We start from the raw sequence: 15,461 nt of genomic DNA on the forward strand, positions 1-15,461 counted from the left end.
CACATAACTCCCAATGCCGCTGAAAAAAATGTGTTGGCATTCCATCTGGGCCTAGGGCCTTTGTCGGGAATATTTGGAAGAAAGTTGTCTTTACCTCCTCCTGATCAAAAGGTGCCATCAGGCCCTCATTCATTGCTGCTGTAACCTTTGTCGGGACCGTGTCAAGGACCCTCTCAATATATGTAACTCCTTCTGATCGGTATAGCGTCTTATAGAAATCTGACACCATATCACCCATTTCTTCCGCATTTTCAGTGACCTGGCCATCCGGCCTCTTCAACTTGGAGATACGGTTCTTCTTCCTCCCCTGGCTCGCCCTAAGATGGAAAAACTTTGTGTTCTTATCGTCGGCTACCAGCCACATGATCCTGGAGCGTTGCTTCCACATGATCTCTTCCGGATGGTTCAGCTCCATAATTCTTTCCACCACTTTGAGCTCAGCTTGTGATGGGCCACCAGTACGCGTGGGGTCTGATCTCAGCCGTCCAAGTTCGGCGTTCAACGATCTCAGCTCCCGTCAGACATGGCCAAAGATGCTATTGTCCCACGCACTAAGACCGCCAGCCACCGACACCAGTTTGTCATGCAGCTCCTGCAGTGTGTGTGCCATCCTTGCGCCCTGCCAGGTTTGAGCCAGCTGTAGGGTTGAGATGGCGGACTAGGGGGGGTGAATAGTCCTTTCTAAAACTAATTGCGCCGGCTAACCAAAACTTATGCGGAATTGAAACTATTTGCTTAGCCAAGACTTCACCCCTCTAACTATGACTCTAAAGCACTTCCAAAAAGATCCTACACAAAGCAAATGGAGTGCCAAGCTAGCAAGAGTTCTCCTAACAATTCTAATGCCAAGTCACACAAGTCTAAGCACTAGTACTTCACAAATCGGGGGAGCTTCTACATAATTCTAATGAGCAAAAGCACAAAGCCAAACCTAAGCTCACTAGATGCTCAAGGACAAGGATACACAATCCAAATCCAAGAGCTTAACTTGCTTAGCTACTCAATCTAAGCAAGAGCAACTAATTAAGCTACACAAGCTAACTAGTTACACTAGGATCTCTACTTCTAGCTACACAAGCAAGAAGATGATTAGCAAGCTACACAAGCTAACTAATCACTTATGATTTGGAGAATGCAAACCACCGAAAAGAGATGAACACGTTGACACGGTGATTTTTATCCCGAGGTTCACTTGGTTGCCACCAAGCTAATCCCCGTTGAGACAAGCTCTAAGGTTGCCGCGCGATCCTCTTGCTAGTGGTGACTCTCAAGTCACACTCTCCCACGTGGAGTGCTCACACCGAGCTCTAGCACATAATCCGGCTGGACCACTTGTTTCTCTTCACTCGCTCAACTAGAGTTGCTCTTCGCGGCTCCCGCGGGGTGAGCACAATACCCCTCACAATCTCTTCTCCGGAGCACCGCACAATCTTCTTGCGGGCTTCAACGGAGCCTCTTGCCACCAAGCCGTCTAGGAGGTGGCAACCTCCAAGAGTAACAAGCACACCGGCTTGCAACACGATCACCTAGTGCCACACTCTTGCAATCTCTCAATGCAACACACTAGAATCGCTCTCTCACTTAGCGAATATGATTAGCACTAACCACAAGTGAGTTGGAGGGCTCTCAAGCACTCTCACACATGGACACCAAGTCCCCAAGGTGCTCAGTCAGCTCAAATGGCCGGCCACACCTTCTATTTATAGAGGGAGCCCCCAAACTAGCCGTTACCTCAAATCCCCGTCGAAACAGAGCACTCGCGGACTGTCCGCCTCATAGAGACCGGACCATCCGCCATTCAAAACCAACGGCTAGAAACGCAATGATTACGTGTCAGAGTCGACCGTTAGAGCCCTTCGCAGACTGTCTGCGACCTAGGGGCGGACCGTCCGCAGTTCAGATACTCCGAACACTCAGAGAGACAGCGTCTCTGGGCAAACTAAAAGATGATGGGCAGACAGTCCGCTCCCCTTTGGCGGACCGTCCGCCCTTCACTTCGTGCAACCCACCAAAAGCGAAATCGTCTTTGGACATTTTCTCAACTGACCAGAGGACCGTCCACAGGTCAGGGGCGGACCGTTCGCCCTTCACTCTTAAAACCCACCAGAGACCCAACACATCTCCATCCGTCCTGCAGTGATCAATAAGATTGCTAGAGTCACATTCATGCCTAAGAGTGGCAACAAGGACAAGATTAGAGGGCACTATTGGAATGTGATATCTAATGTCATGAACGGAAATAGAATAAATGTCATTGCTCTTATCATGGACCAGTTTGCAGATTTGAGGCTTAACATGGAGATGAACTTATATTTTGCTCCATACATTATTTCCATCATCAAGGTTAAGTCTAGCTTCAGAGGGTTATGTGAATGCAAGCACACACCTTTCAGGCCATTCAAGAATGACAATGCTTTTCTTTTGAGGCCTCTGACTCCTTTCCCTGGAGATGATATGGATGCTGAAGCACAGGGGCAAGATGGTGCTGATGATAGTGATGATGATGCTCACATGGGAGCAGCTGCAGCTCAGCATGCCATGCCACCACCGCATCCTCCAGCTCAGCAGCAGTGGGCTCCTCCAGCTGGCTACTTTGACCCTTATTTTGCATCCATGCAGGAGAGCATGTCCTCTCAGATTGTGGGGTTGGCTAGTCAGATGCAAAATCAGATGAACCTCAACTTCCAGAACATGCAGCAGCAGATGTTCCAGCCCATGATGGTTCGGATGCAGGGGGTTCAGGAGAGCTTACACTCAGACATAGCGGCTCTTGACTCACGCTTTGAGGATTTGCCCTCTTCTGAGCAGTTTGAGCAGCTTGAGCAGAGGCAGGAGCAGCTAGAGCAGCGCTTTGATATGTTCAGCACAACTTTCACCGGGTTTTCTGACCACTTCGACTCAATATTTCCGGCTCCAGTGCCGCCTCCAGAGTTCTACCCGCACCAGCCGTTCTACCCACCACCACCTCCTCCACCGCCGATGGATTGACTTTCTTGGCAAATTGATGCCAAAGGGGGAGAAGGAGCTTTGGAGTGCTTGGATCTAGGGGGAGCTCATGGACTTCTTATGGAGACCATTCGCTTTCGGCTTCCGCTTGCTACTCGTGCTTATCTGTATTGAACTATTGCATTACTTGTTCATGATTTGTGTCTTGCATGAACTCGATTTGAGACTTGTGTTTGGATTTGAACATTTGGTTTGTAATGTGTGATGAATTATGTTGGTTTGTGTTACTCTTATCTATTTATGTTCATCTTGTGGCTGTGAGGTTGTGCTAACCTAGCTAAAATTCATATCATATATATCTTGTATCTTGTATGCCTCGATTTCCACTTGTAGGGAAAACTCCGTCAAAAGTTTCAAATATATATATATATGTGTACTTGGTATTCATGCAAATTTATATGCACATATCAAGGGGGAGTTCTCTCTATTCATCGAACTTGGTAAATTTATTCATACGATATTCTGAAATTTTCAAGAAAATGAGTAAGTTCTTCCAAAGTTCAATTCCAAGTCCACCTTATGCCTAGTGTATAAAGTTGACTTGAACACTTTTATCACTCCAAAATTTAGTGTTGTCATCAATTACTAAAAAGGGGGAGATTGAAAGCATCTAGGCCCCTAATTCGAGTTTTGGTAATTAATGACAACGGTTTGTGGATTAACGATTTCGTTTGAGATAATGAGTATAGGTTGATCCACGGATGAAAGAGATTTGGTTGTGAACGTATGAAGTTTTGGAGATGATGAGCAAAGCTCGGGCTCAAGGCAAAGGTATAAAATAGGGCTTTTGTATTTTACCGGTCACAAGGCGTTTAGTGGATGAAAAGTGACTGGATTTGTTGGATAGATAGCCGTACTATCAAGAGGGGTTGTGTACTCATGCTTGACGGGTCTTTAGTGCCATTTTGCTCAAAATATCTAGTTGCATGCATGAGGGATAACGACATTTTGAAAAGATTTGAAAAAGAACAAGTTTGAGAGCTGACTGCACAAGCGCGGACAGTCCGCCCCCTGGGGAGCGGACGGTCCGCAATCGTTCCAGAGAGCATGTTTGGCTCTGGTGGTTTTTAGAGGTGTCTGGCGGACAGTCCGGCCCAGGTGGGCAGACGGTCCGCAGCTCTAACTCAAATTGTACCAGAGAGGGTGTTTTCTCTGGTTGGGCTTTTGATCTGTGCGGCGGACCGTCCGCCGGCTATTTGACAATTTGTACCAGAGACATTGTTGTCTCTGGTGGGTTTTCAAGGTTGAACTGCGGACGGTCCGCTCCTGAGGCGCGGACGGTCCGCAGGCTAATTTCAAAGTTGTACCAGAGACGATGTTTCGTCTCTGGTGGTGTGGAACACTCACTGCGGACGGTCCGCACCTGGGTCGCGGACGGTCCGCACCTGGGTCGCGGACGGTCCGCCAGGGCTTAACGGCTACTTCTGACACGCATTAAATGCACTCTGACTCACTGGTTTTTAACGGTGGACAGTCCAGTTTTTGAAATGCGGATGGTCCGTGATTTCGCAGAAAAGAGTGTAACGGCTAGTTTTTGGAGGGATGTCTATATATACCCATTGCCCGGCCTTTGGGTGTCTCTCTTGGCCATTTGGACTGCATACTTGACATCATAGAGCTAAGGCATCCCTCTCTCACACACACTTACTTAGAGATTGCATTCTTGAGGGTGTGAGGGCTTCCTAGTGCATTGCATCAAGAGGTTGAGCTTTGTGGCACTAGGGAAACTTCAACCAAGCGTCATCGACTTGTTACTCTTGGGAGTTGCCGCTCCCTAGATGGCTTGGAGAAGAGGATTTCGTGGAGCTCCTCCAAGGAGATTGTTGAGGATCCCCGATTTCGGTTGTGAGAGGTCTTGTGCTCACTTCACCGGAGTGGTGAAGAGCAACTCTAGTGGAATCGAGGTGTGGAGCGGTTCTTTGATTCAAGCCGGCTCAAGATCAAGAGGTTCTTGATAGAGAAGCGGTTGATTCTTGGAATCCACCTCAACGTGGATTAGGGGTGACCGGCAAGTCATCGACACCACTGGATAAATTCTTGTGTCAAGCTTGGTTACTTCTCTTGCTCACTTTAATTCTTGTTTTTACTTTGAGCAATTGTAAGGATCGATGGACCAAGAGGGGGGTGAATTGGGCCTTTTTCAAATTTCTAAGATAGATAAAACAACCTTAACCTATGCAATGCTAGTAAGGCTCAATTCACCAACCAGCTAAACAAAGCAAACTACACAAGCTAACAAAGATATGAAACTAAGCAAGATAGAGCTAAGCTATGATCTCTGAGGTCAAGCACATGAAAGAATGCATGAAAGTAAGTGCTTGAAATGAAAGAGAGTGCAAGAGACAACCGGATTTTTTCCCGTGGTGTCGATGTGTTGGCACACACCCCTAATCCACGTTGTGACACTCACTAAGAGTCTTGTCACCTCCCATGTCACCGAGACTTGGGCGCTCACTAAGAGTCTCCGTTCACCATCCCGGCGTGGTGGAGCTCAAGCCACGTACAATCTTCTTCTCCGGGCTCCCACAATCCTTGGCAAGCTCCGCGAGAAACACTTCGATCACCAAGATCGTCTAGGTGCTGCCAAACACCAAGAGTAACAAGCTCCTAAGTTTTCACTTGACCTACACTCAGTTGGCCCTAGCTCAAGCACACTTGCTACACTTGCAAAGGATGAAATCTACAAGTTTGAAGCACAAACAAAGCACTAGATCTTCTCTCTTTTGCTCAAAGCTCTTTCTCTTCTTCTCAAGGGTGGCCTCAGGTTTTCAAGGTGTCAAAGGCAACTGAAATGAGCCAGGGGGTACCCTTATATAGAGTGGAGGAGGTCACATAGCCGTTGGAAGTTTTCTGCAGAAAAACCGTGACCACCGGAAGAACCGATGGTATAGAAAGTATTGGCATCGGTTCAACCGGTCTCTCTGTGTCAAAGAAGTAGCCGTTGGAGTTCTGACACAGTATCCACGCTTGCGTCATTACACCGGTGCATGCTCCGTAGGGGCATCGGATCAACCGGTGCTGAAGAGGTTCACTGATCAACTCAAACAAGTGTTCTGGAACAAAGTACATCCAATGCACCGGTGCTTTGATTCTGAAGCGTCGGTTCAACCGGTGCTGAAGAGAGGTTGAATTCCACCAAAACATGCTCTCTGGAACAAAGAACTTCCATTGCACCGGTGCTTATTTTTTGACCATCGGTTCAACCGGTGCCATACTTGATTTCTGCCTTCATCCAGAGAAGATAGACCGACAGGGCATCGGTCCTTCCGCCATGCATCGGATGCTCCGATGATAGGTCACCGGTTCAACCGGTGCTGCTGTTTTTCATTGTATTCAGCTGTTTTGACTTGGATTCGAATGTGACTTTGATTGTTTCTTATTCCAAGAGTTGTATTGACTTCTATTGACCATCTTTTGCTGTTTTTGAGTGAGTGTGCAAGATTTCTAAGGCAAACTCAAGTTTGATCAAGCTACTAACTCATGAACCCCTCTTAATAGTACGATCAAGAACTAGAAACTATAAAACCTAACTAAAACAAGTGTCCTTCAACTCCTTGTGACACTTGAGACTAGAAAGGTCCTTAATCTTTCAAATTGAGTCCTTGGTACGCATGATTGTTTCGAATTGAGGGGTCTCCTTTCATATTTCATATGAGACTAATCCAGTTATTGAGCTTTCCTTTAAAACACATGTTAGTCGCATACGGTTGTCATTAATCACCGAAACTCACCATTAGCATCTATCGGCCTAGATGCGCTACAGCGATTTACTTTACTAGAGCTTGTTTTGCTTCTTGTCACCCTAGGTTGCAAACCCATCTAGAGATAGTAATAGCTTGACATAGGGCTATCCTTTGTTACTAATTAAATTTCTCTAGTGTTGTTGGCTTTAGATTTTAAACCGCCTATTCACCCCCCTCTAGTCGGTGTTCTTGATCCTACACAATGCACAAACACAATCATGAATAATATGATCCACTCCATATCATCACATGACCTCTTTGGTTCATCGATCTTGACCTTGCCCACTCTTTACCGTTGCCTCGGTTTATCGGCGCCAAGTCTTGCCCAAGCTTCACCGCCTCGCGGTCCATCGCTTCAAAGTCTTGACTTGCCCTTCTCCATTGCAACCGGTCCATCAAGCCAAGCCTTGTCTTGATCTTCACCACCTTAGTCACATGACTCCATGTCATGACTCATATACAATGAGTTTCTTCATCACACAATATGAGCATAGCATCAACCCTTAGCCATTTCTTCTCCATGGAACATGTTGCTCATACTATTGTCTTTGTATGGACTAATTTCCTGTGTATCTCGACATAAACACTTATTAGTCCACCTAAGTTGTCACTCAATTACCAAAACCAACAAGGGCCTTTCACCAGCATCGAAGCAAACTCATCATGGGACTCCCACATTACCTCATACCTGAAAATCTTACTTCGTCTTCTCCTTCCTCTTTCTGGTTCCTGCTCCCAACAGAGCAGTATTGGATCGTGGTCCGATGCTGCTGCAGTAAGATGAGTTAGCTGCACCAGCGGAAAACGAATACACCAATCAGCTGTGGCCAATGCGCGGTCCAGCCGAACGCGGCAGTAGGATCCCCCAGCAACTTTCTTCTCAAAGGTTCACTTACGCCCCTCAAATCCGAGGTCATACAGCCCACACACATCCACCATCTCACGAAATCCTACAATTTGCGCGTGGCTGCGCTCTTGAACGCCACAATGTTCGTCCCTATGCAGAACTTCATTGAAATCTCCAATACATACCCAAGGAAGATGCGATGAGGCCTTGATAAATTTCAACATATCCCATGTTTTATGTCGCTCTGTGGTCTGAGCCTCCCCATAAACACATGTCAACCTCCATGGTTCCTTCCCGTACTCAGTAACAATTGCATCGATATGGTACTGTGAGTACGGTAAAATCTCCACTCTAGTTTTATTATTCCAAAAAATCCCCAGCCCGCCACTGCGGCCGGAACTACTGACAGCAAAGGAATTATCAAAACCTAGAGTACCTTTTAACGACTCGACACGTGCTTTGTGGATTTGGGTTTCAAGAACACAAAACACCGTCGGGGCAAACTTCCTCGCGAGATCGCGAAGTTCCTTGACTGTCGCAGCATTGCCCAGACCACGACAGTTCCAGCTTATGCAACTCATTGTTCTGGGCGGCGCCTTGTACCGGAGCCCGCCATCCACTTGATCTCCGGCAAACCAGCGCTCTCCTCCTTCTGCAGGACCATGCCCTCTCGCTCCGACTCGCTGAGCTCGAGTTTCTGGAGCAGTTCTTCCACTTCAACATCCCTCCTTCCAGCCCTCACTTGCGATGAATCCGCTGCCATGATCCACTCACTGCCGACCCCTTGTAGATCAGATCTCTCACTTGCCAAGGCCGGGAAGCTGAGTAAAATCAACCCCTTGGTCAGCTCGAGCAGAGGGAGATCAATCAGATCAAGAGGAGGGCATGGTGTCGGTGGAAAGCCTTCGACGGAGATGATCACCGTCAAAGTCGCCCAGCCCTAGTCGCCTAGGTCATAGCTCTCGCCTAGCGGCGAGAAGTCCTACGCTAGTCCTCAAGCGCTGGTAGCACGCACGATAGATGCGGCTTTTTTATTTTTATATTTTTTAAAATCATTTTTTACAGAAATATATTTTCGGTTTCATAATTTACAGTTTTTTACCCCTACCGCCCGGCTGCGGGGCGGCAGGGTATCTGCCGCCAACTGGCGGGGCGGTAGGGACCTGAATGTAAATAAAATTTATTTTTAATCGCATTTTAGCCCCTGGGGGAGCCTGCCGCCCCCCTGCCGGGCGGCAGGGTACCTACCGCCAACTGGCGGGGCGGTAGGCCAGGCAAAAAATTATTTTCTTTTTAGTTTCCAGAACAGTGAACTTCTAAATTCAATTAAAAATTATAGAAAAATAAAAAAAATACAAACTAAATTTTGTTAGGTTTATTAAATCAAGATCTACTGAGAAAAAATACTCATGCATGTGAAATGTCAATTTTGCCCCTGCTAAAATTTTAGGTTGTGTTTAATCTAGTTTATTTTGTATCTGTTGTTCTGTTTGTCTAAAAATCCTGAAAATTTTGTGATAGCCTAATCTTTTCATGTCTATTCCACTGGAAAATTTTCAGATGCATAGCCTAAGTGCATATTTGTGGATCTATTATTGTTGGATTTCCATCATTTAGCAGTAGAATAATAGATCCACAAACATGCACCTAGGCTATGCACCTGAAAATTTTCCAGTGAAATACACATGCAAAAATTAGGCTACCACAAAATTTTCAAGATTTTTAGACAAACAGAACAACAGATACAAAATAAACTAGATTAAACACAACCTAAAATTTTAGAGGGGCAAAATTGACATTTCACATGCATGAGTATTTTTTTCCTCTGTAGATATTGATTTAATAAACCTAACAAAATTTAGTTTGCATTTTTTTGATTTTTTAATAATTTTTAATTGAATTTAGAAGTTCACTGTTCTGGAAACTAAAAAGAAAATAATTTTTTGTCTGGCCTACCGCCCCGCCAGTTGGCGGTAGGTACCCTGCCGCCCGGCAGGGGGGCGGCAGGCTCACCCAGATGCTAAAATGCGATTAAAAATAAATTTTATTTACATTCAGGTCCCTACCGCCCCGCCAGTTGGCGGCAGATACCCTGCCGCCCCGCAGCCAGGCGGTAGGAGTACAAAACTGTAAATTATGAAATCGAAAATATATTTCTATAAAAAATTATTTTAAAAAATATAAAAATAAAAAAGACGCCACGATAGATGCCCAGATGCTCAGATGCCTGATGGCAACTCAGCTCAGCTCAGCGAGCGGGCCCCACAGACGGCCCAACGCTTCGGGCCCAACGAGGAAATTGTTTAGAAGGCTCAATGGGCCAACGGCCCACAGTGCTTTGCATTTTTCTTCTCTTCTTTTTTTCCCCCCTTCTTCTGCGTTCTGATGCAGCGATGCGTCGCGGTGAGGTCGGCGGCGGGCGGCCATGGCTGGCGGCGAGGATGGTAGGTTCAGGAGGCATCAGCATCACACACGCGGGATGGGGGCGCGAAGCCTCGAGCCGAAGCCCCGAGCGGGGCAGGTAGCACCGTAGCAGGTTGCCCTTGCCCTGCGGAGGCGCCGACCGTGTGGAGACGTCAGGCGCGAGGCGTGTGAGTGGCCGCCCGCCCACGCCACTCGACTCGCCTTCCGACGCTCTCCCTCCCTGCGCGCGTCTTGGCGGGAGACAGGTACGGAACACTCCTTTCCTTGGCTTTCCCACTTGCAAGCTACAGTTTTCTACGTATACCCGTGTGGGTGGCCATGGCTTGGCTCAACCGGAGTAGCCTCATCTGTCACCAGCAAGACAATTTTTTACGGTGTTTGGCAAGATCAAGAAACGAAGCAATAAAGCAACAGCTAGAGTCATTACGGCCAGAATGCATTTGAATCTGAATCTGTGCCGTCCAATAGTAAAGATGCTGACCACGGCATAAAAAAATGTTTTTCTTTGGTGCAGGCAGATGCAGGTGCGCGTGCCCAAGTCAACACATTTCCTTCTACCACTGGGCGACTCCTTGTGCCATCCGGCCAAGCTATTCTCAAGTAAAAGCATCCGTGACCTTGATTTCAGCTCACTATTCTTTGTTGCTAAACAATGCAGTAGGATTTGACTCTTCTAGACAGTTCATACTAGCACACCTCACAGGCCCCAGGCCTTCTCTTAGAACAAATCTAGATAGTTTGGCAGCCGAAGAATCTTCTTCTGTTACACTCCACACAGACCAGAAAAGGCTTCATCTTTTTCCTTTTCTTGGTGGAGGAAAGGAAGAGGAAGGATGAGCTCATAGGATGCAATAAGTGATGAGGAGCTTAAGGTTTGTGTTGCTATTCGTGGCGGCTGCAGCATTGATCAAGCTGTCAGGAGGAGTAGGGACGGAGGAGGACTGGGAGCGCTTCTTGCTGCAGTGGAGGCAGCATACTTCTCTTCCATCGCCACTTCTGAATGGGGATCTGGTAAGCCATCCAGATACTTTTTCTTCGCAGCATTAGAAAGTATTGATCGGTTCATGACATGCATGCTTTCCTGGCACTCAAGACCTGGCATGAAATTTGCACTATGAGTTCCTTTTGTGTTCTTCTGAAAAATTCGTTTCTTTTAACTTAAGTAGCTGGCCAGCTACTTTAAAAGAAAAGAGAAAAAAATAGGGGTCCAGGAGCTCACTAAGTGCTTCAGAGAATATATTCTGTGAACTTTTGTTTGGTTAGCTTTTGCTATTACACCTGGCTCTTCGCAAAAAATGGAGGCATGAGCAAAGGTATACTTACTATGTAGGCTGGTTCATGGATGAATGCAGGTTGACAAAATATGGTCAATTTGCTTAAGGGACATGGTTGGTGCAGAGGAAATATTGGGCAATGTACTGTCATTTGCTTCAGATGAACTGTTGAGTCGTTCATCAGAGAATGTTTTGAAGACTGTGTTGTTTCTGGAGCTTCTAGCACTTCTTTCCCATGAAAAATTATCCACTACATGTGATTGTATCCGTGCAAACTACTTCGGTTTGGGCATTCCACAAGAATTCAGCGTTGCACTTGGCACCTATCTTGAGAGCAACAAGCTGTTACTTCATCCAAACTTCTATTCGAGACGGTATTTGACTGGTCAATCAATTGGAGATGCTCCTTCCATGGCTCCAGCTTTTGTTCCATCCATGTCCTCCGGTAATGAAGTTCAGTTTCCCCAATCTGTTATAGAAACACCATCTACGCCTTCCGACTCTCCCAACCCTGTACCTCCCAACCAACCTCATCACCATAAACCTGCACAGAAACATCAGGATCAGGGAGTGCCTCCAATTTCACCATTGGAGAAGCATAAAGACTATGTTAAATTAGTCTTGATTGCAGTTCTCCCAACAGCAGCATTATCATTCATTGCTGCATTTCTAATTTTCTACTGCTGTGGATGCAACAAAAGCAAGGTCTCTGTCAGTGAGCAACGAGATGACCATCCTCTCCTTCACATGCAATTGGCTAATGTCCCAGGTGAGGTAGTGTCCATTTTGTCCACCTATGATGGATTCCCTCGTATTATACTATAACATGCAACATTCTGTCTGCAGGTTCATCACCCGATGCTCGCTGTCCTGCCAGTCCACATCACAAGGATTTTCAAAGGGTTGAGCCTTCCAAGTCTGGAGTCAGCATGGGTCAGTGCTTTTCATGCTGTTTTAAAGGATCATCTGACACCACACCAATTTCACAAGTGATTGGAGGAACACTAGAGAACAATGCCACAAGTGATGCTCCTAAACCAATGCCACCGCCTCCACCGCCTCCACCTTTGCCACCTCCCATCAAGAAGGCTCCTCCTCCCCCACCTGGACCTCCCAAAGGTTCAAAAGCAAGACTTGCTCAGCTGTCACCTGTTGAGTCAAGTCGTTCTGAGGGATCATCTGCTGGTGAGCAGACCAGCGAATCATCTGAAGCCGAAGTTAATGCTCCCAGAGCCAAACTTCGACCTTTCTATTGGGACAAAGTTCTTGCTAATCCTGATCACTCAATGGCATGGCATGACATCAAATTTGGTTCTTTTCAGTAAGTATCACGATTAGAAATAAATTCTTGATTGATTCTGTCTGCATTGTACATGTTTTTCACGATAACATTTTGCAGCGTGAATGAGGACATGATAGAGGAATTGTTTGGTTATAGCGCTGGCAACAGAAATAGCCTCAAGGACAAGGAACTCCCCTTCATGGATCCTGGTTCTCAGAACATTTCTCTTCTCAATGTTAAGAAATCATGCAACCTGGCAGTTGTTTTTAAGGCAATGAATGTCAGAGTACAAGAAATTCATGGTGCTCTCATTGAAGGTATCTGCTTATCCACAAGAAGTTGTTCTCAATTTGCCAACCCTAAAAAAAACGCTCTTCAGTATATGTATATCTGTAAATACAAGTCATTTGCAGAGACTTAGACGACCGTTGGCAATACACTTGCAAGTGAAGCTTTTTTAAGAAAACTTTGATGATATGACTTGTAGGGTGGTCACTAACTTTTTTAAGTTTATTCAAAAGAATGTATATTATTGATTATCCTGTGTCGCTTGATTAATTGTATTGAGGAGAAAAAAACCCTTCAATATATCTCAGAATGCAAGGCATTTGCACAAACTTAAATGGCATTAAACTTTTAAGTTATCCATTCACGCATACAAATTAAACTTTGCCTGAGTAAATACCATGCAGGTTTTTTAATCTACATCATGTTGGACATTCTATTAGTATATTAGTTTTGTTCTGTTTCATTTATAGAGGACTCAAGGAATCTTCAAATTATATATATATTCTGCTTTTACATATATTTATTTGCTGACATCAACATGAATCTGAAAGGCAGAAATGAATCCAATTAGCCTGGTTACAATATGCCTTTTCTTTTCTTTCTGGACAGTCCACTGTAGAGGCTTCAATATTATGATTTTGGAAGTTGTATTTTGTTTGTGAGAGTGTCCAGTTCTTCTGCTTCCTAGTGAGTTTTTTTTTTTTTTTGCTTAGTACATGGAGTCACCAGCCTCCTAGATGTTTTTTTAGGATATCCTTGTATGTAGAATTTTCATTTTCATTTAATTTTAATAGGCTTGAGATCTAGTTCAGCAGTGCCCTCAAATTATCTGATGGTCTTTCACCTATTTCTGTTCATAAGGGAATGAACTTCCTAGGGTGCTTCTTGAGACAATCTTGAGAATGAAGCCAACTGATGAGGAGGAGCAGAAACTCAGGCTCTATAATGGGGATTTCTCGCAACTAGGCCTTGCAGAACAAGTAATGAAAGCACTAATTGATATACCTTTTGCTTTCAAAAGGATCAATGCTTTGCTTTTCATGTCCTCCTTACAAGAAGATGCTTCAAGTCTCGGTGATTCATTCCTCCAGTTGGAGGTAATTGACCTAGTAACAGATGACTTCTGTTTTAAGTTCGTCCAAATAAAAGAAAAGAAAAAACTCTAACCTTCCATTACAAGATCACTGATACTGCATTTGTTGTTGCCAGGCTGCTTGTGGGGAACTAAAGCACCGCCTTTTTCTGAAGTTGCTAGAAGCTGTTCTCAAAACCGGAAACCGTTTGAATGATGGGACTTTCCGTGGTGGTGCTAATGCATTCAAGCTGGACACCCTTCTGAAATTATCGGATGTCAAGGGTGCTGATGGAAAGACCACATTGCTTCACTTTGTTGTTCAAGAGATCATCCGCTCTGAAGGTATCCGTGATGCAAGGTTGGCCATGGAAAGTGGAACAAGTCCATCTCATAGTACTTCAGATGACAATGCCAACAGATTTCTTGAAGAAGATGGCGATTACTACTCCCACCGTGGCCTTAAGATTGTTTCAAGACTCAGTACAGAGATGGATAATGTCAAGAGGGTAGCTGCACTAGATGCTGAAGCTTTGTCTGCCAGTGTGATGAACCTCAGGCATGAGTTGCTGAAATCAAAGGAGATCCTGAGTGAGATTGCAACGATAGAAGAAAAGAGTGGATTCTGCAACGCATTGGAAAGCTTTGTGGAATATGCAGATAATCAGACAATTTTTCTGATGAAAGAAGAGAAGAGGTTGAGATCATTAGTGAAGAAAACAATCCGATATTTCCATGGAAATGACTCTAAAGATGACGATTTTCGGTTGTTTGTGATTGTAAGAGATTTCTTGGTGATGCTAGATAAGGCATGCAAGGAAGTTGGGGCATCACAGAAGAAGGGGACAAATAAATCACGAAGCAATGCCAATGGCATCCCTACATCCCAGTCAATCCTACAGGAGAAACAGTTCCCCGCTGTTATAGATGATCATTCAGATAGTTCAGACTCTAACGATTGACAATAGATACTGTAGATGTTCTATTCTTCAGGAAACGTTGTAAAGAAGATCCATTTCGACGAGGAAACATGTTAGCATACATACAGATTTCACGTACATATCTTGATTGATATTCATAGCTTCACGATATGATTCCTAAATATCCTCTAAAGAGTGTATCTCTTTGCTCACACGCTTTATCCTTGAAATCTAGTTTTGCATCATGCTAGTTTGATCCCCTATTCATACGTCAGACAGTATAATACGGTGCAGGCATGTAAAAGCCTACTGTATACGGTGGGGGATAAACCTCAACTATATGAATAACTTTCCTTATATATCATCAGATATTCTCTTTTTTCTGACTGATACAAAACTTTGTGTAACTTAAGTTAATATAAAAATGTGGGGTTCCTATGTAGTACCTTTTGGGTGGTGAGGTGATGGACCCACCATTTCTTCATCTTTCCGCTCCACGTTTTTCCCTTCTTAGGTTCTCACCCAAATCATCATGGCTTTTGATATATACATATTGTCTACTAGCCTATTGGAAAATTTTCGTCGCCTACTAGACCAAATCATGG

The 15,461-nt window shown here is 45.0% G+C and overlaps 1 protein-coding gene across 2 annotated transcripts; it reads left to right on the top strand.

The window, feature by feature from the left end:
- The first annotated feature begins 9,957 nt into the window (after nucleotides 1–9,957).
- On the top strand, nucleotides 9,958–15,038 carry LOC120654719 (formin-like protein 10). Of its 2 annotated transcripts, none has more exons than XM_039932335.1 (8): nucleotides 9,958–10,265; nucleotides 10,535–10,620; nucleotides 10,843–11,031; nucleotides 11,373–12,063; nucleotides 12,141–12,615; nucleotides 12,694–12,893; nucleotides 13,726–13,961; nucleotides 14,074–15,038. In XM_039932335.1, exons 3-8 carry the CDS (start codon nucleotides 10,879–10,881, stop codon nucleotides 14,896–14,898), a joined length of 2,580 nt encoding a protein of 859 aa, XP_039788269.1. In that variant the 5' UTR covers nucleotides 9,958–10,265; nucleotides 10,535–10,620; nucleotides 10,843–10,878; the 3' UTR covers nucleotides 14,899–15,038. The 2 variants fall into 2 exon arrangements, with proteins under 2 accessions (XP_039788269.1, XP_039788268.1); XM_039932334.1 differs by having other exon boundaries at nucleotides 10,922–11,031.
- Nucleotides 15,039–15,461: the final 423 nt, after the last annotated feature.

This window comes from Panicum virgatum, chromosome 1N, assembly GCF_016808335.1.
Source record: "Panicum virgatum strain AP13 chromosome 1N, P.virgatum_v5, whole genome shotgun sequence".
NCBI lineage: Eukaryota > Viridiplantae > Streptophyta > Magnoliopsida > Poales > Poaceae > Panicum > Panicum virgatum.

Coding starts and splice junctions, on each gene's coding strand:
- LOC120654719 (XM_039932334.1), top strand. CDS start 10,539: ATGCAGGTGCGCGTGCCCAAGTCAACACATTTCCTTCTACCACTGGGC. Junction 12,064..12,140: donor GCAATTGGCTAATGTCCCAG/GTGAGGTAGTGT, acceptor TTCTGTCTGCAG/GTTCATCACCCGATGCTCGC. Junction 13,962..14,073: donor ATTCATTCCTCCAGTTGGAG/GTAATTGACCTA, acceptor TGTTGTTGCCAG/GCTGCTTGTGGGGAACTAAA.